A 25,325-nucleotide genomic window follows, 5' to 3' on the forward strand; every position below is an offset into this window, starting at 1 on the left:
GCAGGGACAGAGGAGACATCAAGCACAGACCAGAGATACCCATATCACCCAGACACACTGATTAGCATAACGCACAGAACAATTATAAAAGTTACTTTCTTAACTATATGGGATAGCTGGGCTCTTATAAAGATATTGTAGGAATGCTTTTAAATGAGACTGAAAGGTATGGTAATAACGTATACTGGTTCACTATAAAAGAACATTACATATGTGCATATTTGTACATAATAATTATGTAGGTTATGCTGCTTGTTCAATAGTATATTGGTATGTGTTCATTATTAGTGGTCACTTTTCACTGTACGTTGCACAGCAATTAGGCCATATGGATCATATTATTTTTGTGGTCAGAGCAATTAAGTATCCCTGAGCTCTCTTTAGTGATCACAAAGATCGCTCATTATGTTTTTTTCCAAGAACTGGTAAATGAGGTATGAATATGACCTAAATGGGGTATTCCCATCTCCAAGAGGCTATCCCAATATGTAGTAGATGTAATAATCTTATATTAATAATATTATCAACTACCTCCAATTATAAATGTAGCATAGTTCTTCTGATTCACCATGTTGCTTACCCCATGTGCAGGGCATTGCAGGACCTTAGGTATTCATGGTTACGACCACAAGCAACTAGCTAACTGTCACTATATGCCTGGTCCAAACCATGGATACGTAAGGTCCTGCAATGCCCTGGCCATGAAACAAGCACCATAGTAAATTAGAAGAACTATACTACATTTCTAATTGGAGGTATTTGCTAATATTATTATTATTATTATTACACCTACTACATATTAGGACAGGATCTTGGAGATGGGAATAACCCTTTAAGGAACCTCATCTATAATGCCTTCCATTTGTGATTATTGAGCTTCACACATGACAGAAGCCATGCTAATAGAATAATTGTTCATATGAAATTCAATTAAGGAAACTGTATGTACTCCTACAAAATGAGAGGTACCATAAGGCCCCATGCTCATTTATGAGAAGCCTGGATTTGTACAAAAAACTGTAATACTGTCATATGCCTAAGGGGTACTTTGCACGTTGCGACATCGCTACTGCGATGTCATCGGGGTCGAATCGAAAGTGACGCACATCCGGCGCCAGTAACAACGTCGCAACGTGTAAAGCCTAGCTGCGCCGATAAACGATCACAAAACCGTCGTAAATCGGTGATCTGTGTAGTGTCGGTCATTTTCATAATTTCGCTGCAGCGACAGGTACGATGTTGTTTCTCGTTCCTGCGGCAGCACACATCACGGTGTATGAAGCCGCAGGAGCGAGGAACATCTCCTTACCTGCGTCCCGCCTGCAATGAGGAAGGAAGGAGGAGGGCGGGATGTTTATGTCCCGCTCATCTCCGCTCCTCCGCTTCTATTGGCCGCCTGCCATGTGACATCGCTGTGACGCCGCACGACCCGCCCCCTTAGGAAGGAGGTGGGTCTCCGGCCAGAGCTACATCGCAGGGCAGGTAAGTGCGTGTAAAGCTGCTGTAGCGATAATGTTCGCTACGACAGCTATCACAAGATATCGCATGTGCGACGGGGGCGGGGACTATCGCGCTCGGCATCGCTACCATCGGCTAGCGATGTCGCAGCGTGCAAAGTATCCCTTAGTGTTATTGCCTTAACAGAAAGCAAAAAACTTGAAAAAAAAGAAGAAAGTGGAAACACATACTGTATAAGTGTTACAGAAAATGGATTACCTGATACCGTAAAAGTGAGGGATGTTGCATTATGATTTATTTCATTCCAGAAGGTACAAGTGAGAGTTGTACTAGATGTTGCTGGGATTCTGACAACACTGGTGACATTGTACAAACTGTCAGCAGTTAGTGTGTAGCTGATGTTCTGGACCACAGTGAGATTCTCTGTGTCTAACACCCAGGTGACATTTGTCTTTGGATATCCAAATGATTGACAGGAAACTTCCCGGACTGTCTCTCCAGAAGTATTAATCACATCTCTGACTTGTTTTGTTATCTTCTTGTATGGTGCTAAGGAAAAATAGTATTGTATTTTACCATTAGATGTAATCACTGAGAAAAATATAATGAACTGGGTATTATTTGAAAGCTCAATACAATGAATATGAGGTGTGGTATGAATTCTACATTTAAAAAGGTATTTTGTCAAGTTACTAATTTGCTTTAATTAGCATGAAAATAAGCAAGTTTGCAATTGACTTGCTCTTTCTATCTGCTACCACTCTACTGATATGATAGCTTTTATCTTACATATTGTACAGCTCGTTTCCATGGAATTGGACTAGTAGTGCTTGACCAGACCCTGGTCGTGTGTGTGCAGGAGTTACATTCCAGTAGAGGAGTTATCTCCTAACATACCAGTCAGCTCTCTCCAGCTCATTGATTTCTATATCGTAGTGAGCTGCTCATCACCCTCAACCACTTTCTCAGCCCTAAACACCCAGCATCACAGCTCTCACTTTCCTGAGCTCTGTGGATATTCAAATGCAGCGTATAGGCAAACAAAGTGATAACAGTACACACTCCAGAACAAACCACTGATAGCCGAATGTGCAAAATCTTGTGAGGAGCTTTACATTTCTTCCAATACAAGAGCTCTACTACTGAACAGAACTGTCACTCAAGGAGGAGAGACTGCCGGAAGCCAGTTTCACACATCCTTCTTTTTGCCGGTTTGGCGGATCCGGCGCGCTCCCGTACAGTGAATACAGTACAATGAGAGCGCTGTTACTTCCGGGTCACATGCGCCGGTCACATGACAGCATGACAGCTGTCATTGTACTGTATTCACTGTACGGGAGGCCGCCGGATCCGCCAAACCGGCAAAAAGAAGGATGTGTGAAACTGGTATTACCAGAAACCAGGTAAAATATATCTTTGTACCGTGTTAGCCAGTAGAGATAAAAAAAAGTTGTTTAAAAGAACTGAGAGGCCTCAGTGGTTGATACCACTATTATTGCCATCTTTTCAGTTAGCCATTAAAAGGTATCAACCACTGAAGACTCTCAGTTCTTTTAAACAATTTTTTTTAACAGAAACCAGGAAGTAAGGAGTCTACAGAGTTATGAGCTGCTCAAGAGACAACTTACTTCTTCAATAACCTTTTAAGTGTAGATACACTTGCAACGTTTCCCAGAAAGTTCAAGGCTTGTATTTTTAGAGTCAAGGACATGATTGACTGAGTCCTGTGATATCAGGAAAATATTGTTCAAAGAATATATAATGCAATTTTTGGCTAATTGAATTGTTTTTAAATAAACATAAATGGGTCTTTACAAAGTATAAGGAAAGAGCCTTAGAAAATAAAAAAAAAAACATTGATTGATAGACTTTTGTTTGTTTTTTTATCTTTTTCTTTATGTTTCTCCTCTGTAAGGTTGGGGGTGGAGGCTAGGGTGAGTTTAACAGGTTCTTTTCACATGTGTTGTGAATTCTTCCCTTTCTTGAAAAAAGAATGACATATGGTAGAACAAATCTTCCAATACCTGTATAAATACAGATTTAAAGCTTTATTTCCTTCTAAACCCTTCATGGCTGAGGCAGTAGTAATCCATCAAGGCCCTGACTGAAGGTGAAGCTACGTGAACAGTCAATAGCAGCTGTGCTACACTTTCCATAACTACCATTCCTTTTTATAAGCGTTACAGAAATAGTGTACCTCAGTCCATCTTGTCTCTATCCATTGTTTTACCTTCAGTGCTTGAAGCCATGAAAGGCTGAGATGGGAATAAACCTTTAGGCTTTATTTAAACTGCTGCCAAACTGTGTTTGGCATATACATCTGCACCAATATGTCTGATGTGCTGACAGGTTGCTATAGGCAAAGAAACCCGATTCATTATAACTGGCATTTTGTACACTAGTCTTAATGAGTGGCAGTCAGGAATAAGACGCAAAGAATTCATTAAGACATGAAAGCCACTTGATGTACTTAACTTTATCAGTGGCTCTGTGCACCTTGCCAGAAATATTACTCCAGTCAGTGGCTGGAGTAACATTTTTGGTGTAAGAAATGTCACCATGTTTAATGACTTTGCTGGGCAAACGTTCCTTCCTCACCCAGCTCCTGGTTAGCTTCGCTAAGCTTCGTGGAGCTGCTCAAAACTGCTGTGAAAATGCTAAAAGTCACAGCATTTTTGCGCAACTTCATTTTGTGCAAAAATTCTCAGTCTTTTGAAGGTGTTCTACAACAGACGTCTGGAGTAAACACCATGATGAATGGGGGCAAAAGGGTTTGCAAAAGGAGGTACTTTTAGAATTGATATACAGTACTGACCAAAATTTTGGACACACCTTCTCATTCAAAGAGTGTTCTTTATTTTCATGACTCTGAAAATTGTAGATTCACATTGAAGGCATTAAAACTATTCATTAACACATGTGGAATGAAATACTTAACAAAAAATTGTGAAGCAACTGAAAATATGTACTATATTCTAGGTTCTTCAAAGTAGCCACCTTTTGCTTTGATTACTGCTTTGCACACTCTTAGCATTCTCTTGATGAGCTTCAAGAGGTAGTCACCGGAAATGGTCTTCCAACAGTCTTGAAGGAGTTCCCAGAAATGCTTAGCACTTGTTGGCCCTTTTGCCTTCACTCTGCGGTCCAGCTCACCCCAAACCATCTCGATTGGGTTCAGGTCTGGTGACTGTGGAGACCAGGTCATCTGGCGTAGCATCCCTTCACTCTCCTTCTTAGTCAAATAGCCCTTACACAGCCTAGAGGTGTGTTTGGGGTCATTGTCCTGTTGAAAAATAAATGATGGTCCAACTAAACGCAAACCGGATGGAATAGCATGCCGCTGCAAGATGCTGTGGTAGCCATGCTGGTTCAGTATGCTTTCAATTTTGAATAAATCCACAACAGTGTCACCAGCAAAGCACCCCCACACCATCACACCTCCTCCTCCATGCTTCACGATGGGAACCAGGCATGTAGAGTCCACCCGTTCACCTTTTCTGCATCGCACAAAGACATGGTGGTTGGATCCAAAGATCTCAAATTTGGACTCCTCAGACCAAAGCACAGATTTCCACTGGTTTAATGTCCTGTTCTTTAGCCCAAACAAGTCTCTTCTGCTTGTTGCCTGTCCTTAGCAGTTGTTTCCTAACAACTATTTTACCATGAAGGCCTGCTGCACAAACTCTCCTCTTAACAGTTGTTCTAGAGATGTGTCTGCTGCTACAACTCTGTGTGGCATTGACCTGGTCTCTAATATGAGCTGCTGTCAACCTGCTATTTCTGAGGCTGGTGACTCAGATAAACTTATCCTTCGCAGCAGAGGTGACTCTTGGTCTTCCTTTCCTGTGGCGGTCCTCATGTGAGCCTGTTTCTTTGTGGCGTTTGACAGTTTTTGCCACTGCACTTGGGGACACTTTCAAAATTTTCCCAATTTTTTTCGGACTGACTGACCTTCATTTCTTAAAGTAATGATGTCCACTCGTGTTTCTTTACTTAGCTGCTTTTTTCTTGCCATAATACAAATTCTAACAGTCTATTCAGTAGGACTATCAGCTGTGTATCCACCAGACTTCTGCACAACAAAACTGATGGCCCCAACCCCATTTATGAGGCAAGAAATCCCACTTATTAAACCTGACAGGGCACAGCTGTGAAGTGAAAACCATTTCCGGTGACTACCTCTTGAAACTCATCAAGAGAATGCCAAGAGTGTGCAAAGCAGTGATCAAAGCAAAAGGTGGCTACTTTGAAGAACCTAGAATCTAAGACATATTTTCAGTTGTTTCACACTTTTTTGTTAAGTATTTTATTCCACATGTGTTAATTCATAGTTTTGATACCTTCAATATGAATCTACAATTTTCAGATTCATGAAAATAAAGAAAACTCTTTGAATGAGAAGCTGTGTCCAAACTTTTGGTCATACTGTACTATCAGAGTACTTTTTTGTTTTTAACTTTACTGAAAAGAATAGTTGTTCAAGGTTTCAATACAATAGAGAAAAGTTGTCCTGTGTATGTACATTATAAAGACACAATAGGAAAACAATTACCTTGCACTTCCAGATTTAGCACTTTATAGTCTGATCCGTGGGAAGATATAATGCACAAATATTGACCTGCATCAGTCATCTTTACTTTATTAATGTGAAGAATGGCCCTGCCATTGTGCAGTTCCTCCAGTAAAAGCTTTATGCGGGCACTGTAGTTCTTGTCTTGCAATATTTCAACATCCTTGCCATTAATATGCTGTACTACATCTACACTGTCCACTTCATCTCTGCTGTGCTTCCATAAAATGGTCAGCTTTTCAACATCTGTTCCCATGTCCAACGTGAATTCACATTCCATTGAAACATTATTTCCATATACTGCAACATAATGGGACTTTTTCGCCCGCACTGTAAATAACCCTGAAATGTAAAATATATCAAGTCAGGAGACATTGATGAAATGATAAATACAGCGGTAACTTCTTATTCTAAGCAGTTAACAAATCAAACTTTAACCATGTCACACCGATCACACAACTGCATTTTGTATTTTGGCAGCAGTACTACACCTCAACCCTCCATGGTTGTATAGAATGAAATTTAAAGGGAACCAACCAGCAGGTTTTTCACATATTAAAGGAGTTGTCCGACATAAACTCAAAAATTTTTGTTAAGCTAATCTGTGCTGTATTGTCATATAAATCACACCTACATTGTTATTTTTTGTTTTCTAACTTTTGTTCCTCTTGAATTATCCCTTTATTCTCTGCAGCTTCTTGTTTACATTCAGATCCAGCAAACATGACCACTTCCTGTGCAGAACCTCAGTCAGAGCTGTCACCACCCGCCTCAGTGTCCAGCCTCGCCCTCTGCCCGCCCCCTGCACACACATTCCCTGTCAATATATTCTGCCCCAGCACCTGACCTATTATCACTACAGCATTGCAAATAACAGCCCCACATCGGGCTGTGCACCGCACACGCACACATATGGCTCTGCACCGCACACATATGGCTCTTTACCGCACACGCACACATATGGCTCTGTACCGCACACGCACACATATGGCTCTGCACCGCACACATATGGCTCTGCACCGCACACGCACACATATGGCTCTGTACCGCACACGCACACATATGGCTCTGCACCGCACACATATGGCTCTGTACCGCACACGCACACATATGGCTCTGCACCGCACACATATGGCTCTGTACCGCACACATATGGCTCTGTACCGCACACATACGGCTCTGTACCGCACACGCACACATATGCCTCTGCACCGCACACGCACACATATGGCTCTGTACCGCACACGCACACATATGGCTCTGTACCGCACACATATGGCTCTGTACCGCACACATATGGCTCTACACACGCACACATATGGCTCTGCACACATATGGCTCTACACACATATGGCTCTGCACACGCACACATATGGCTCTGCACACGCACACATATGGCTCTGCACACATATGGCTCTGCACACGCACACATATGGCTCTGCACACATATGGCTCTGCACACGCACACATATGGCTCGGCACACGCACACATATGGCTCTGCACCGCCCGCCCCCCATCCCATCCCCATCGGGAACACATGTAAGGAATACATACTCACCCGTCCTCGTTCCCCGCCTCTCCTGCACGTTCGCGCGCTGTCTGTGCTCTGACGTCACCACTGTGCTGAAGAGAGCTCAGACAGCGGGAGGGACAGTGATGAGAAGCAGCGCTGCGCTGCTTCTCATCAGCACTTTCAAATGTACCGGCATCTGTGATCTGTGATGCCAGTACATTTTAATGTGTGATCCTGAGCAGGGGCCCGGTGCTGGAGCTGACACCACGGCAGCTGCCGCCAGGCCCCGCCCCCAGGTCACGGACCCCACAGCAGTGCAGGGGGAGGTTACTGGAGAGTAACGGAGGTGCGGGGGAATCTGTGGGAGGGTGAAGGGAAGGGGGCGGTGACTCCTCGCACTGTACAGCCCAGCAGGGAGGCGACATGCTGTTCCACATTTGCATGTCAACATGGTCCTGCCCATGTTGACATGAAATGACCGGAAGCAGCAAAATCGCGGCAGGAGCAGGAGCTCTGAGCCTTGGAAGAGGGGCTGACAGCAGGGCAGGTAAGTGGTCTCTATCTACTTACCTGCCCCAATGTAGCCCCATAGGGTAATAAAAAAAAAGTCAAAGAAGCCGGATAACCCCTTTAAGTAAAGGCAGTGCCATACTTGTGCTAGGATGGTGAATCAAATCATATCTTCAGTGTATAGATTGGATCTTTGATTGCAGAAAAAAACATTAAAAGATTAAAGAAATGAGTGTATTACTTGAGTGGCATGTGCATTGTGCAATGGGGCGGGCCTTTGGGTTGGGCCTTTGGTAATGATTCCTCCTCCAGCTGTTCCTCCTTCTGTTTAAATTTCTCCCCTCTGCCGCCACAATTAACACTATCACCGGGGCTTGTGCAGTATTATGTTCAATTTTGTCTCCAACTCTTCAATAAAATGTAGCCGGAATCAGCACTGCGATCTCTGGTGCTATTTTATTAAAGACACTGTAAAGACGAGTATGAGCAGCAGTCGAACATGCACAGAATCAAATTTTTTTTATCAAGGCATATGACACTGTTCATAGTCATCTTCACAGTCCTCAGTAAAATGGTGCCAGAGATCGCGGTGCGCACATGCGCTGATTCCGGCCCCATTTCATTGAAGAGTTGGAAAAAAACTTGAACATAATACTGCACACTCGCCATCCATTGTATTACTCACAGGGGCAGAGGGGAGAAATTTAAACAGAGGGGAGGCAGGCATCAAGGGGAGGAATCATTACTGAAAACACAGCCCACAAAGTCCAGCCCTGATGCACATGCCACTCAACTAATGCACTCATTTCTGGACCAATGATAATGTTTTTTTCTGCAATCAAAGATCCAAACTCTAAACTGAAGGTATGATTTTATTCACCATCCTAGTGCCAGTATGGCACGGCACTGCCTTTTACTTTATATGTGAAAATCCTGCTGGTTGGTTCCCTTTAATAAGTTTCAGCTTAGTCACCATTTATCATACCCGGATGGTGTCTCTGTTAATGATAGGATTTAACCAGATTTGTTTTCTTTATCATGTGTGTTTTTTTAAAAAGGGCAGTGGATTTGGAGAAGAAAGGAGAAATGGAATGCATATGGTGAAATTCTACATTCAGATGGATTTCCATTTTCTTCCAGTGCACCCCACTAGTTTTCATTTGTTGGGCTACATGTGGGATAGTGAATATTACATAGATTCCTGTTTGCCCATTGTTTGTTCTAGCTTATGTTTTTATTTTGAAGCCTTTAGTTTGTTTGAGTAGTTCGGGATCTGTCTGGAATTTGTACTATAATTCATTACTTGGACGATTTCTTTTGCTTTGGTCCTTCTGATTCAGCAGTTATTGTTCACCTTAAAAAAGGTAGCGTTAGCATACGGGGTTCCATTGGCTGCTGAAAAGATAGATGGCCAGCTACGGGTTATATATTTTCTGAGAATAGCTATTAATTCTGTAACTATGGAATGTAGGTTTTACAGTTGTCAGTAACTGCTTTAAAGTGGCCCAAGAAGGTGCGCTTCTGGGTGATTCAGTTGTTGTTTTGCAAGCTTCATTTTACCTGCTGGATTATGCCATTGGGTTGTGTGTTCTCTAGATGTTTTTCAGCAGCCATGGAGGGTAAGCAGTCTCCAGCATATTTTGTTTGCATCAAATGGCAGATTAGAGCAAATTTGGCAGTTTGGGCTTCATTTTTGGAAAAATACAACAGGGATTCATTGTGGATGGATAAGTTAGTACACTAACAGTTGTTGCAGGATCAGTTGGTTTGGGGGAATTTTTTCAAGGTCACTGGTGTGTGAAGAGTGGCTCAGTTTCTGGCAAGTGATGAATTAGGTAAAGAATCTGGCTTTACTGGAATTTTTTCCAATTATAGAGTGGCACGATCTATGGGGGTCTGTGTTGGTAAACAAAAAGTTGAGTTTTCATTGTGACAATTTCTTGGTGGTTTACACAATTAATACCCTTTTGGCTAAGTCCCCACAAGTTGTGGCTTATTTACATCCTTTGGTGTTACGGTATTTGGAATGGAATGTGTGTTTAGAAACAAAACATGTTACAGGCGTGTCCAACGATATGATTGATGCATTGTTTCTCATTTCAGTTTGAAAGATTTCGGTGGCTGATGCCTTGGAAGAACGAAGTAGGATCCAAGTGCCCGAGCTGGATGTAGGACCTAATAACGATGTAGTTGTTGATTTAATTAGGCAATCGGTGACTGGGGCTACTTGGTGCTAATATAGCAAGGTTTGGGATGAATGGGAGGATTTAGGCATGTGGATTCTTCTTATAAGGATAGGTTATTTCTGCTAATGTCTTTGGTGGGTCAAGACTTTGGGGCTGGCATGTCAGTGTCGGCAGTGATGCAGAAGTTGGTGGTGTTGGCCTTTGTATTGACATTACAAGGTTTTAGGGATGTGAGAAAGGATTTTTTGGTTAAGCATTCGCTGAAAGGTTTTTGCAAAGGTTCTTATAGTTGGGATAGCAGGAGGCCAGCTTCCTTTGATGCTGTGCTTTTTAAGGTCTTTCTGCTTTTCAAATTATGAGTTGTTATTTTTATCTACATTTGCTTTGGCCATTTACAGGACTTTTCATATTAGTGAGTTGTGCAGGAAGAAAGAGGCTTGTTGTTGAAAAGCGTGCAATTGATGGTGGATAGATTGGACTTTTTTGTGGCGAGCAAAAACGAATTAAACTGGTTGGGGTAAAATGGTGGTTTTGTGTGTGGTTTTGGGACATGATGCATGCACTATGATGGTGGTAAAATATTTGAGTATTAGGGATAGTTATCCCAGTTCGTCCTTGCAACACCAGGATGATTTTTCACTTTGTAAATATCAGTTTATTGCTGTTCTGAAGGAACATTTGATACATTTGGGTGAAAAATCGGAAGAGTATGGGTCACGCGCTTTATGCATTGGCGCAGAGACGGAAGTGTTATGCTGGGATTAGGTTGACAAACTTGTTTGTCATATTGGGTGTTGAGAATCTTTGCATTGTTGTTTGTATGTTTGCCTTCATTTGGTTATGATTTAGTTGGCTGTTTGGATTTGTGATATATTGATGGTCCACATATGAGCTAACTTTGTGTTGGTTATCTTTTAATATAGGTGCGTGCTTATTTTCCTAGGACACTAATAGGTGTACTAGGGGACATTTCAATCTGACGTTCATCCCAAAAACCAGCAGTTAGGTCAAGATAGGTACTTGGCAAGGATAAAGTGTCAGGTGTATCATTTTTATATTAATACAGAATGGATCGTTCAGTGAAAGGGCTTATCTTACAAGTGGAAGGTAATGACATTGGTATTAGATCTTCTAGAGAGTTAATTCAGTATATTAATACCCTTAACGACCGTGGGCAGTAAATTTACGTCCTAGTGGTCATAATGTTTATCCCCACCTGCTGTGTGGGCTGCAGATGGGGATCAGCACACATGTCAGCTGATAAAAAATTAAAAATATACACACATTTGAATCACAGAGTGTTGATTTACTGGTCCTGAAGAAGAGGTCTTAGACCTTGAAACGCGTAGACCCATGGAATAAAAGATTGCTTAATTTATCAACATCTCCTTCTGGATTACTGGCGGATTGCGCGGGTTTAACCCCTTCTCCCTCTCCACTTTGAAGTCTGAAACACGTGGGGCCGCTGCAGCTGCCATTATCTCATGCTATCTGTGGTGGTTGTGACCTCTCACAACCTCAATCGGTGAGTGCATTTACCATTTGCTAACCGTGTGTTTTATCTGGTAAAACCCTATCAGCGCTTCTCTTTTCTAGTTTATCTAATGACTCAGCTCCTGGAAGAAACAGCCAAGTGCTGCTTATTAGAAGAGATGATCATTTCTCCCTTTCTGAGCGTTGCTGCTCTGATCAGGAGCAATGAATGAGCGATTAGACTGCTGATTGTTATAGTCCCCTATGGGACCTAGTAAAATAAAAAAAAAAGTAAAAAAAAAAAAAGTTTAAAAAAACCCCAAAAAGCATAAAGGTTCAAATCACCCCCTATTCACCCCATTTACAATTAAAGGGTTAAAAAAATTAAAAATATACACACATTTGGTATCGCTGCATTCATAAATGCCCGATCTATCAAAATATAAAATCAATTCTGAATCAATCTGATCGGTGAAATTTCCAAATGCCAAAATTACGTTTTTTGGTCACCACAAATTTTGTGCTAAATGCAATAACAGGCGATCAAAACGTAGCATCTGTGCAAAAATGGTACCGTTAAAAATGTTAGCTCGAGACACAAAAATAAGCTTTCACTGAGCCATAGATCCCAAAAAATGAGAACTCTGTGGGTCGCGGAATATGGCGCGAAACTTATGCCACTTTGCTCGAACAAACTTCTGATTTTTTTTTAACCCATTAGATAAAAGTAAACCTATACATGTTTCATGTCTACGAACTCACACCGACCTCAGGCATCACACTGACACATCAGTTTTACCATATAGGGTACACAGTGAATAAAATATCTAAAAAACAGTAGTGCAATCTCACTTTTTTTTTGCAATTTTTCCGCATTTGGCATTTGTTTGCCGTTTTCCAGTAAACTATATGGTAAAACTTATGATTTCATTTAAAAATACAGCTCGTTCTGCAAAAAACAAGCTCTTACATGACCATATTGACTGAAAAATAAAAGTTACGTCTCTTGGAAGAAGAATGGCAAACAAAAATGGAAAACGCAAAATCGGCTGCTCGTGAAGGGGTTAAATTTGATTTATTAAAGGTTTTGGTCTACTTACAAGGGGAGTATTATCATCTGGTCAGATAACATGGTGCAGTTGACTTAGAGATATGCAAAGTTTGTTGACAAATGGAATAAAACAATCACTAAAGTGCATAAAGTCATTGCCCGTTTTGTTACCAGGAATGGCAGGATGGTGCTGCATCATAAGGAATTCAAAACCCCTTCGAGGGATAATTTATGGTGTTCATCTCATTGCCATCGGCACTGACTTTTTATTCTGGATCTGAGGATGGTACTGAGCAAACCTTAAAGGTATGGTGGGTCCAAAATGCTCACCTGTCAGTATTCACATGTGGTCAGCAAGCTACAAGCAGGACATCCAGCTCAAAACCAGTCAAATTCGCAGTGGTGCTCAGCGAAAAGTGCCCCAGGCATGGGGAAACAAAGGTACTTCAGCACAGAAGGAAATCCATGGCACTCACTTCCAGTGAATAAAATCTTCTTTTGTTGCAACATATTAAAATGCACCTCTCACTAGAGGCCAAGGCAGGAGTGGGGGGAAGGGAGGGGGAAGGGAGGGCAAAGAGCAGACAAGTGCAGATTTAGTCATACGACGGGCGGACTTGTAGAAGTGCAGTTGCGCAAAATGGTCCGTCATCTGACCGAATCTGCACTTGTCTGCACTTTGTCCTCCCCACCCCCCACTCATGTCTTGGCCTCCAGTGAGAGGTGAATTTTAATTAGTTGCAATAAGAGAAGATTTTATTCACTGGAAGTGAGTGCTGTGGATTTCCTTCTGTGATGAAGTACCTTTAATAAAAGGCTGCTGTGCCCATTTTACCCAAGTCAGTAGCTGAAATGTGTTTATGTTACATACGACCAAATACCCGCTTGAATTTATCATGTTATTTCAGTGGAGTACAAGTATTTGATAAACCAGATGTGTCAGAATTGCTGAAGGCTCTGTTAACATGGGCTCTTTGGGATTGCAAAAAAATGTCATAATATATATATAAGACAAACTTATTTAGCCAAAGATGTTAATTCTGTATAGGCAGGGGTGATCACTTTTATAAGTCCTGGTACACTGTTGGGCCTCATGCAGATGTCCTTCTCGTATATAGAAACATTTACTGTTTTCATCATTTTTTGAATCAGAGTTTGGTCAATGTCAGTTCTTACCATCAGTGGTTTTCAAATATAAAATAAATAGATACATTTCAAAGCTTCTCCTATACATTGCAATGTTTATCAGGGATAGCACACGGATTGCATACTGATGTTACCCATGTGCTGTTTATTATTTCCACAGATCCACACACTTGTAGGAGCAATTTTGATCCATGACTTGGACATGTTGTGATTTTTTGAGGACCCCCTCAGTTCACAATATGGGTACATGGATAACCCCATCTAATTCCCAATGTTTGACCCCATTAAAATAAAAAAAGCTTATAGTCACCTCCTGGTGTTGGCGCTTGCATTCCCATGGCTCACGTGAGGTTGTGACGTCAATCAGCGCCAGCGTCTCTTTCCGTGCCTTCGGATGTATGAGTAATCAAAAGGAAATGAGCGGCCTGCAGTCGCTCTCACTTCCTATTGATTACTCAAATGTCCAAAGGCCACAGGAGAGTGAGTGACGGCACAGCTGGATCCGCATTGGTATGGGAGAGTATAAAGGCCACGTCTCCCTAAGCGACATTGCTGCTGAGTCATGGTGTTCGTGACGCAACAACGATCTTGCTAGCGATGTCACTGTGTGTGACATCCTGCAATGACCTGGCCCCTGCTGTGAGGTCGTCAGTCATTGCTGAAGGTCCTGGACCATTTTTTGGTCTTTGCTCTCCCGCTGTGAAGCACACATCGCAGTGTTTGACAGCGAGAGAGAAACGATCTGAATGTGCAGGGAGCTGGCTTCTGCGGACGCTGGTAACCAAGGTACACATCGGGTAACCAAGCAAAGGCTTTGCTTGGTTACCCGATATTTACCGTGGTTACCAGCGTCCGCAGCTTCTAGAAGCCAGCTCTCTGCTGCCTGCACACGTAGCCAAGGTACACATCGGGTAACTATAAGCAAAGTGCTTTGCTTAGTAACCCGATGTGTAGTATGGTTACCATGCACAGCGTCGTTACACGGGATGCTGGTGGCTGGTGGCTGATCTCTGATCGCTGTGGAGATCTGCCTGTTTGACAGCTCACCAGAGACCATGGAGCGACGCTCCAGCGATCTCTGCTAGGTCAGATCGCTGGTGGGATCGCTGGAGCGTCGCTAAGTGTGATGGTACCTTTAGGCTATGTGTGCACATTGCGTAATTACATGCAGTTACGCTGCGATTTGCGCCGCAGCGTAACTGCATGCATCCTGCGTCCCCTGCATAATCTATGAAGATTATGCAGGAGATGTGCGCACGTGGCATCTTAGAGCGCAGCGCTTCGGCTGCTGCCCAAAGTGCGCGTTCTAAGAAGTGACATGTCACTGCTTTCCTGCGATTTGCCTGCAGCCCCCGCTCTGTCTATGGGAGGGGCTGCAGTCAGAGCGCATGGAATTGGCTTTTTTTTTTTTTTTTATTACGGACTGTTTATGCGGCAATTTGAAGTGCATGTGTGCTGTTCAAATCGCTGCAGAAATTTCTGCAGGGACAGAACGCTACGTGCGCACATAGCCTTAGTGTTTATATTTTAATGAGACCAAACATTGGTATTGAGAAGACGTTGTCCTAGTAATGGACAACCGAATTAAATATTAGCTTTGTTGTTTATACAGATTCCAATGATTAGAAAATAAATAACTGCTTACCACTTATAATGGTACAACACTTCCACAGTAGAACAATAACCAGAAAATAATTGTATGCAGCCATCTGGAGCCTAAACCACAAAGACAATAACACAGTGCAGACTGTTAGAGCATCCACATGACAAAGCATTGTGAACAGTAACTATAAGATTTTATCAAACAACTAGACAGATAAAAAAGATATATAAATTTAATATACAAATACGTTCTGGCATATTATTGTTAAGGAGACATCGTTGCAACATAAAGAGAAGAGCTCTGTATAAGTGTAAGTATAAGTGTAAGAATGACAAAGTTTAATTCCTGTGAGAAATAAAAACTTCACAGTGTTGTTAAGATACTTACGTGAAGTACGGTACTTTTGTAAAGCCCTTAGGATACATTCACATGTGACAAATTTGTTGTAGAAATTCATGCTATTATATAATCAATACAGAAAACTATGGCTTGTTGCCACAACATCTGCATTCAGATGGATAGAAATTATATCAGTTGCAGAATTTTCTGCAACAAGTTTACAATGTGTGAATATATTCTTAAGATCAGCTGCTTGACTTGCAGAACTCGCCATCCAATAGCAGTATGCCATGGTTATCTGCCATCTACAGTGAAGCTGCCACCTGGTCACGACAAATTCTGTTAGTAACTGTTTCTACTATTTGCTGTTATTGGGCAATGAGTGTTTCCTGAAACATGTGCCGTAGCACTGCAGTTAAATGGCAGCAGGAGAACAGTGCGCGAAGGAAGCCACTCATGGTTTCTTATAGCACCACCTCTTATTGAATTGTCTGGAAATCTACTGTATACAGTTAGGTCCAGAAATATTTGGACAGTGACACAAGTTTTGTTATTTTAGCTGTTTACAAAAACATGTTCAGAAATACAATTATATATATAATATGGGCTGAAAGTGCACACTCCCAGCTGCAATATGAGAGTTTTCACATCCAAATCGGAGAAAGGGTTTAGGAATCATAGCTCTGTAATGCATAGCCTCCTCTTTTTCAAGGGACCAAAAGTAATTGGACAAGGGACTCTAAGGGCTGCAATTAACTCTGAAGGCGTCTCCCTCGTTAACCTGTAATCAATGAAGTAGTTAAAAGGTCTGGGGTTGATTACAGGTGTGTGGTTTTGCATTTGGAAGCTGTTGCTGTGACCAGACAACATGCGGTCTAAGGAACTCTCAATTGAGGTGAAGCAGAACATCCTGAGGCTGAAAAAAAAGAAAAAATCCATCAGAGAGATAGCAGACATGCTTGGAGTAGCAAAATCAACAGTCGCGTACATTCTGAGAAAAAAGGAATTGACTGGTGAGCTTGGGAACTCAAAAAGGCCTGGGCGCCCACGGATGACAACAGTGGTGGATGATCGCCGCATACTTTCTTTGGTGAAGAAGAACCCGTTCACAACATCAACTGAAGTCCAGAACACTCTCAGTGAAGTAGGTGTATCTGTCTCTAAGTCAACAGTAAAGAGAAGACTCCATGAAAGTAAATACAAAGGGTTCACATCTTGATGCAAACCATTCATCAATTCCAAAAATAGACAAGCCAGAGTTAAATTTGCTGAAAAACACCTCATGAAGCCAGCACAGTTCTGGAAAAGTATTCTATGGACAGATGAGACAAAGATCAACCTGTACCAGAATGATGGGAAGAAAAAAGTTTGGAGAAGAAAGGGAACGGCACATGATCCAAGGCACACCACATCCTCTGTAAAACATGGTGGAGGCAACGTGATGGCATGGGCATGCATGGCTTTCAATGGCACTGGGTCACTTGTGTTTATTGATGACATAAAAGCAGACAAGAGTAGCCGGATGAATTCTGAAGTGTACCGGGATATACTTTCAGCCCAGATTTAGCCAAATGCTGCAAAGTTGATCGGACGGCGCTTCATAATACAGATGGACAATGATCCCAAGCATACAGCCAAAGCTACCCAGGAGTTCATGAGTGCAAAAAAGTGGAACATTCTGCAATGGCCAAGTCAATCACCAGATCTTAACCCAATTGAGCATGCATTTCACTTGCTCAAATCCAGACTTAAGACGGAAAGACCCACAAACAAGCAAGACCTGAAGGCTGCGGCTGTAAAGGCCTGGCAAAGCATTAAGAAGGAGGAAACCCAGCGTTTGGTGATGTCCATGGGTTCCAGACTTAAGGCAGTGATTGCCTCCAAAGGATTCGCAACAAAATATTGAAAAGAAAAATGTTTTTGTTTGGGTTTGGTTTATTTGTCCAATTACTTTTGACCTCCTAAAATGTGGAGTGTTTGTAAAGAAATGTGTACAATTCCTACAATTTCTATCAGATATTTTTGTTCAAACCTTCAAATTAAACGTTACAATCTGCACTTGAATTCTGTTGTAGAGGTTTCATTTCAAATCCAATGTGGTGGCATGCAGAGCCCAACTCGCGAAAATTGTGTCACTGTCCAAATATTTCTGGACCTAACTGTATATGCAGGAAGCATAGTGTATATTTTATATTCAGATGGCACACTTTGGGCTCGATTCATTAGGACTTGTGTTACACATGCACACCACTTAATGATATAATTTAAATGGCATGCGCTTCCCACCAGAAATACAGTCCAGTCAGAGAACGGAGTACATTACTTGCAAAATTTACTCCACTAAAATGGCATAGTTTTAATTAATCAGATGTGCAAGCTTAGCCACGCTGCACCCCACCCGTGCTACACCCACTTTGCCAAATCTGGCCGTAACTGAAGTGAAAATGTCAAATGTTGCATAGTGTTTGCTCAATTTCTAAGGCTATGTGCGCACTTTGCGCCATCGTAGTTGCAGTTCTAAATGCATCCTCTGGCAGAAATTGCTTTTGCCAAAGTTGCTTTTTGACCACAAAATCGCGGTAAATACGCGTGCGTTTTACTGCGTTTTAGACGCGTTTTTACCTGCGTTTCCATTGCTTAAAGTCAGATTAGTTTTGATTACAAAGACACTACTAAATAAAGTTTAGACATACCACCACTATGAAAAAAGGGGAAAAAAATGAAAAAATATAGTTATTTAAATCATAATGAAAATAGTTATATTTAATATAATTATAGCGGTTTTATACTATTTATCGCTAAAATAGCAATAAAATAATATTTTCCATTAATTTAATTGTCGGACATAATTTATGTAGTCCAAAACGCATTCCTTTCTGTAGGTAAAAAGCAGGTAAAACGCTGGAATTTTGACGTTTCTTGCTTTTTACAACTTCTCATTGACTTCAATGTTAGCAAAACGCAGCCCAAATGGCAAAAACAATTGACATGCTGCTTCTTTGAACGCTGAGTTTTTGCCCAAAATTATGCAAATTAATCGCTGCGTTTTGAACTGCAAAGTGCGGACAAGAATTCCCCATTTTCCATAGACTTTGCTGGAAAATCAAAACGCATGCCTTTTAGCATGAAAACGCTGCAGTTCAAAACGCTGCGGAAAAACACAGGTAAAAACGCAAAGTGCGGACACAGCCTAAGTAGTGCACAAATTTTGCAACAAATTAATGTGTTTTACACCACACCAGAAAACTGGTATACATACCTTCAGGAATCGGCCCTATATTGTCTTACCATGCTCAAAAAAATAAAGGAAGAACTTAAACACCACAATGTAACTTCAAGTCAAACACAAATAACTAAATACTAAATAGCAGCCAAATAACATAGTTTACAACAGTGACCTGTGGCTTGCTATTCTGCACAGTATGTTTTTTAGTCATTTGTAATTTTTTTTCCATCAGGAATCTAAGGACTGAAAGGTTAAGAAATAATGTTCTAGAAAATACTTTGCATTCTTCTCCACAGAATGTTGGCGATCAACTCGCACAAAGGTCATCGATGAGTTTTGCAAGTGCAGATCTAAGGACTTTGGGAGATTTTATCACACTTCCTGGATTTCATGATACTGTATGACAGCCCTATCAAGAAAAAATATGTCAATTGGTCTCCAGAGTTCAGAGGCAAACCACATAAAGTTCTGTTTACACCTGAGTTTTTGAAATCTGGGTCTCTGTTCGGTCCTAGGAAAACAACAGAAGAACTCAACTAACTATAATAGGCTATGTTTTATTTCCAATATGGTATGGCATTTCTATTACTTTACTGGTATATATGGAGAAATAATAATTGTTTCAGAACCGCCATAGTTTTTGTTGTCATTCTTGTAACCATTATATGATAGAGCAAAGAATAATGCAAAGGAGTACATTGGCAACTCTTTTCAGTCACACAAAAAAATAATGGCAGAGCCGCATATGTAAGTTAACAAACCAATAGCACTTAAGACATCTCTAAAGCTTGGCAAAACATAGTAACTACCATAACTTACCTGCTTTTCTTTCTCTCCCTTAAACCCTTTCACAACCTTGGACGTACCTGTATGTCCAAGGCCGTGTCTGCCTTTCTTAATGCAGTTTCGAGCTGTGAGCATTTTTACCCACACGTTGGCTAATCTGATCAGACAAGATGTGCAACTAACAGGCCTGTTAACCAGTTAGATTGCGCTGTCCAACTCTGACAGCGTGATCTAACAAATATTGGTGGGGAGCGCGCCAATCCCTGCCACCATCGGCGGTGCCATGATGCCATCACAGGGCGCTAATGGGTTGCCATGACAGCTCGGGGTCAGATGACAACCCCTGTCGCTCTCTTGGGTCTCTTCCTGTGAATGCCAGCAGAGCGCCAGCATTCATTGGACAATAGCATTTCTACTGATCAGAGGGATGATGCAGCATTGCGCTGAACAGCAGAAGTGATCAGATAGTGCAGGCTTCAAGTCCCCTAAGGGAACTAATAAAATCAATAAAAAGTGTTAAAAAAAAGATTAAAAAATATGAAAAAAAACTAAATGTTCCAATCACCCCCCCTTTGCCCCATTGAAAATAAAACTATTAAAAAAAAAGATACATATATTTGGTATCGCCACATTCATAAATGGACGATCCATCAAAGTATGAAATAAACCAATCTGATCGGTAAAGGGCGTAGCGAGAAAAAAAATATCAAAACTCCAGCATTACATTTTTTTGGTCGCTGCAACATTGCATTAAAATGCAATAACAGGTGATTAAAACATTGCATCTACTAAAAAATAGTATACGGTAATTAAAACTTTCAACTCAGGATAAAAAAAAAAAGCCATCACTGAGCTCCAGATTCAGAAAAATGAGACTGCTACGAAAAATGGTGACAAAAGCGCAATTCTTTTCATTTACAAATTTGAGACTTTTTTTCACGACTTAGATAACAGTAAAACTATACTTGTTTGGTATCTACAAACTCATACTGGGGAATCATACTACCAGGTCAGTTTTACCATATATTGAACATGATCAATAAAAGCCCTAGAAAACAATCTTTTTTTTGCAATTTCACTGCATTTGGATTTTTTTCCTGTTTTCCAGTACAATATGTGACAGAATGAATGGTGTCATTCAACATTACAACTTGTTCCACAAACATTGCATCGCATCGCATTGATACTGCCCCTTTTCATTTGGGCACATGACTGCAGAAAGAGTGAGTCCCACATAGGGACTAAGTAAAAAAGTAAAAATAAACGTTTTTTTAAAAACGTGATAACATTAAAAAACATAATCACAAAAATAACAAAAAATAATTCCAATACATACTTATATTTGTGTAAAATAAAAAAATGTAGAAAACACTGTCATACAGCTTACAAAAAAAGTGGAATAAAACACGATCAAACAGTGATATATAAATAAAGATTTTACCATTGAAAGTGCCATCTTGTCCAACAAAAAAATCAAGCAACCATACAGCGCCACCAGAGAAAAAAATACAGATATACTTCTTAGGAAAAAAATTGTTTTTGCATTGCTGTATTCTATCAAATAGTTTTCATGGCGGAAAAGCAGCAAAACATAGAAAAAAAACTATAGGAATGTGGTATCGCTGTAATCGTACTGATCTGAAGAATAAAACAATTTTATCACTTTTAATGGGTGGGTGAACTGTGAAAAAAACAAAACAAAAAATTCCTGTTTCTTATTGATTCTGCCTCATAAAAAGTAGAATAGAAAGCAATAAAAAAAAAATATATGGCCTGAAATGGTACCAATAAAAACTCCAACTCATCACTCAAAAAACAAGCCCTCATATGACTGATATGTTAGCAGAAAAAGAAAAAAAACCATAGCCTTCAAACTTTTGTGATACAAAAAACATTTATTTTGTAAAGAAACATTTTAAGTGAGATAGAAACCAAACCTAAAAAAACTATATAAATCCGGTATCGCTGTAATCGTACTGACCGGAGCAATACAGGCACCTAATCAGTTATACCGCACAGTGAACGGTGTAAAAAATAAATAAATAAATAAATAAAGCCAATTCTGCAACCATCATTGATTTGTTCCCTTTGCCTCTAAGGCCTCCATCACACATCCGTGTATCCTGTCCTGTATCCTGTCCATGTGATGTCAGTTTTCACATGTACCGGGGACACGGACACATGTAGACCCATTAAAATCAATGGGTCTGCGCACACGTCCGTGTTTTCACATGGACCATGTGGTGCACACAGGTGTTCATGTGCTCCACATGGTGACATGTACGTTTTCCGCCAGCACCGTGGGTGTCACACATACCGCACACTAATGTGATTCGTATTACATCAGTTGAACTAAAATGGGGAGACAAAAGGGCGCAATAGGGTCTTACCCGATATAACATATGATGTTAGAGAAGGTACAGTAACACTCACCTGGTGGGGTTGTGCCAGTCACAACTCCTTCAAAGGCATGTGAGTGTCCGCGTGGTTCAAGCAGCGGCCCCGTAGGCACGATATAAATATAATGGTGAACAAAAGAAAAACGGGTATATGCCGCGCTTAAAAACCACTGAGTTGGAAGTGATATAATATTTCTCTTTTATTTACAGCATTCCTACGCGTTTCAGAGACAACAGACCGTCTCCTTCTTCAGGGAAAAAAAGAAATCATACAGACAATCAAAGGCTGACATCTTATAAAGGATCCATACTGCCACGTTAGCAGCTATGATGTCAATCGCCCCTCAGGATTGCAGGGTGATGACTCAACAACACGTGGAGACAATGGACACATTGAAGGAAAAAGAAAAAGAAAAGGGAGGGTTTTTTTTATATATATATACATATACATATAAAATTTCCATATCATTACTCATTTATGGTTTGGGAATAAAAATGCAAATAAATCTGGATTTTTTTGTGGTTATTTCTTGTGTAGGAAAAAATATATTTGTGGACTTGTAAAATGAAAGGAAAATGGTGCGAACCTATAGATCATATACTTGATCAGGAGGGGGGGGTGAAAGCCCATACCTTTGCTCTAAAGCAACAGACAATCAAACAGTCTAAATTAACCAAGGGCTGATGTGTGATCAGAAGGGAAAACAAAGCCGTGATAAGTGAAATGATTCCGATTTAGTGTAGTCAGTTTTATCCTATTTGCATTTGATTATTTAGTGATTAACAGGATTAGAAGATGTGAAATTTTCACAGTAAAAATGCGTGTTCCCATGACTAAGAGAAAAAAAGGGGAAAGGATTATCCCCGAACTGATGGGACCATTACTAAACAAAGGTATTATCTCCACTAATGGGACCAATGTTTAAAAACAGCAGACAGATCAACTCGGCTGCCGGCTGATGTGTAGTTAGAAGGGCAATAAAAACATCGGTAGTAAAATGGTCCGAATTTTACAGTTGGAAGAAACCTATTTGTGTGCTATTTTGGGCTTGATCATTTATTAATTGGGAGGGATAGTGAAATGTGAAGAATTACGGTGAAGCAATGTTAACGGTATGTGACCATAGCTAGAAGATGAAAGAGGATGATTATATCCACAGAAATGGAATGGTTTCAATTGTCCGGGTGAATGGAGTTCAACTGAAGGTGGAGGAGGACGCATGCGTGAGGGGATGGAGCGGGTGCTGAACTGTCGGGGTGAGAAGAGTTCAAACCGTGGGAAAAAACCTTAGTGCGCAGTCGCATGAAAAAATAGCTCGGCAAGGGTAACCTTGGGTCAGAACTAGAGGTATAACATCCACTGCGATATAGAGTAGTGGAAAGAGGACAAACAAGAATTATCCAGCAAAGACAAAGCTACAATTCAGAGAAATGATCGGATGAAACACCACTAATATTGCTAATAGATAGAAAAAAGGGGAGGGGGGGGGAGGCAATCACCATTCGAAAAAAATAAATAAAAATAAATGAATGGAAAAGAAATTTTGTGAATTGAACATGATTTAAAAGGGAAACTTGCAAATTAATTTTGCAAGCGATCTCTAGGTCAGTTGTAATGATATGGAGATTTGAATTAAATGGATCAAAAATATGAAATATATTTTAGGGAATACGAAATTTACATGTAAAGCGGCAAAACACATATAAAAACATATAATACTTTATGAAACAACTATATAAAACATATAATACTATATAAAACAACAATAAAACCTTCTGGTTAAAATATGGTAAAAACATAAAAACATGGAATCATCAGGACAACAAAATGGTCACCAAACCAAAGGATTAAATCCATCAAAACAATATAAACAATATAAACAAATTTTATACTTTGATCATCTTGTCAAATATGGGTTCATCAAAGACATATAATAGTCACTAAGGACTTGCTAAAAAGGGACCCGGCATTAAAATGAAGTAACAAGATCTGAAGATAAAATATACAGAAGATGGATATAGATATTAATGATTTAACAAGGTTGGAGTCTAATAAAAAAGGTCTGATACCTCATTCAAGCCAAAGGGTTTTAAGGTGTTTAATTTGTGTATCCAGAATGACTCTTTCCTACTCAAGGCTTCGGTCCTATTGTGCTCAATAGGGTCAATCTGCTCAATGGGGGTGATCTTGAATTCCAGTCTTTTCTCATGTATAAGAGTACAGTGTTTTGAGAGCCCATGCAGGAGAAAACCAGTTTTAATATTATGGCGATGTGAATTCAACCTGTTATGGAGGGCCTGGCTTGTTCTGCCCACATATTGTTTGCCGCAAATGCAGTCAACCAAATAGACAACAAAAATTGTTATCTATTTGGTTGACTGCATTTGCGGCAAACAATATGTGGGCAGAACAAGCCAGGCCCTCCATAACAGGTTGAATTCACATCGCCATAATATTAAAACTGGTTTTCTCCTGCATGGGCTCTCAAAACACTGTACTCTTATACATGAGAAAAGACTGGAATTCAAGATCACCCCCATTGAGCAGATTGACCCTATTGAGCACAATAGGACCGAAGCCTTGAGTAGGAAAGAGTCATTCTGGATACACAAATTAAACACCTTAAAACCCTTTGGCTTGAATGAGGTATCAGACCTTTTTTATTAGACTCCAACCTTGTTAAATCATTAATATCTATATCCATCTTCTGTATATTTTATCTTCAGATCTTGTTACTTCATTTTAATGCCGGGTCCCTTTTTAGCAAGTCCTTAGTGACTATTATATGTCTTTGATGAACCCATATTTGACAAGATGATCAAAGTATAAAATTTGTTTATATTGTTTATATTGTTTTGATGGATTTAATCCTTTGGTTTGGTGACCATTTTGTTGTCCTGATGATTCCATGTTTTTATGTTTTTACCATATTTTAACCAGAAGGTTTTATTGTTGTTTTATATAGTATTATATGTTTTATATAGTTGTTTCATAAAGTATTATATGTTTTTATATGTGTTTTGCCGCTTTACATGTAAATTTCGTATTCCCTAAAATATATTT

At 40.4% G+C, this 25,325-nt stretch overlaps 1 protein-coding gene across 3 annotated transcripts in view; it reads right to left on the reverse strand.

Annotated features, from left to right (window-relative positions):
- Positions 1-25,325, reverse strand: part of LOC142296295 (programmed cell death 1 ligand 1-like) — a 102,165-nt gene that overhangs the window by 17,506 nt on the left and 59,334 nt on the right. For 2 of the 3 annotated variants that reach the window (XM_075339728.1, XM_075339709.1), the window contains exons 2-4: positions 15,554-15,624; positions 6,011-6,370; positions 1,717-2,007 (exon numbers count right to left, since the gene is read on the reverse strand). In XM_075339728.1, coding sequence (XP_075195843.1) covers positions 1,717-2,007; positions 6,011-6,370; positions 15,554-15,617 — 715 coding nt within the window. In that variant the 5' untranslated portion in view covers positions 15,618-15,624. Of the gene's footprint in view, positions 1-1,716; positions 2,008-6,010; positions 6,371-15,553; positions 15,625-19,353; positions 19,402-25,325 lie in introns of those variants that run through there. The other variant, XM_075339718.1, reaches the window with a different exon arrangement.

Source organism: Anomaloglossus baeobatrachus, chromosome 1 (genome assembly GCF_048569485.1).
Source record: "Anomaloglossus baeobatrachus isolate aAnoBae1 chromosome 1, aAnoBae1.hap1, whole genome shotgun sequence".
Classification (NCBI taxonomy): domain Eukaryota; kingdom Metazoa; phylum Chordata; class Amphibia; order Anura; family Aromobatidae; genus Anomaloglossus; species Anomaloglossus baeobatrachus.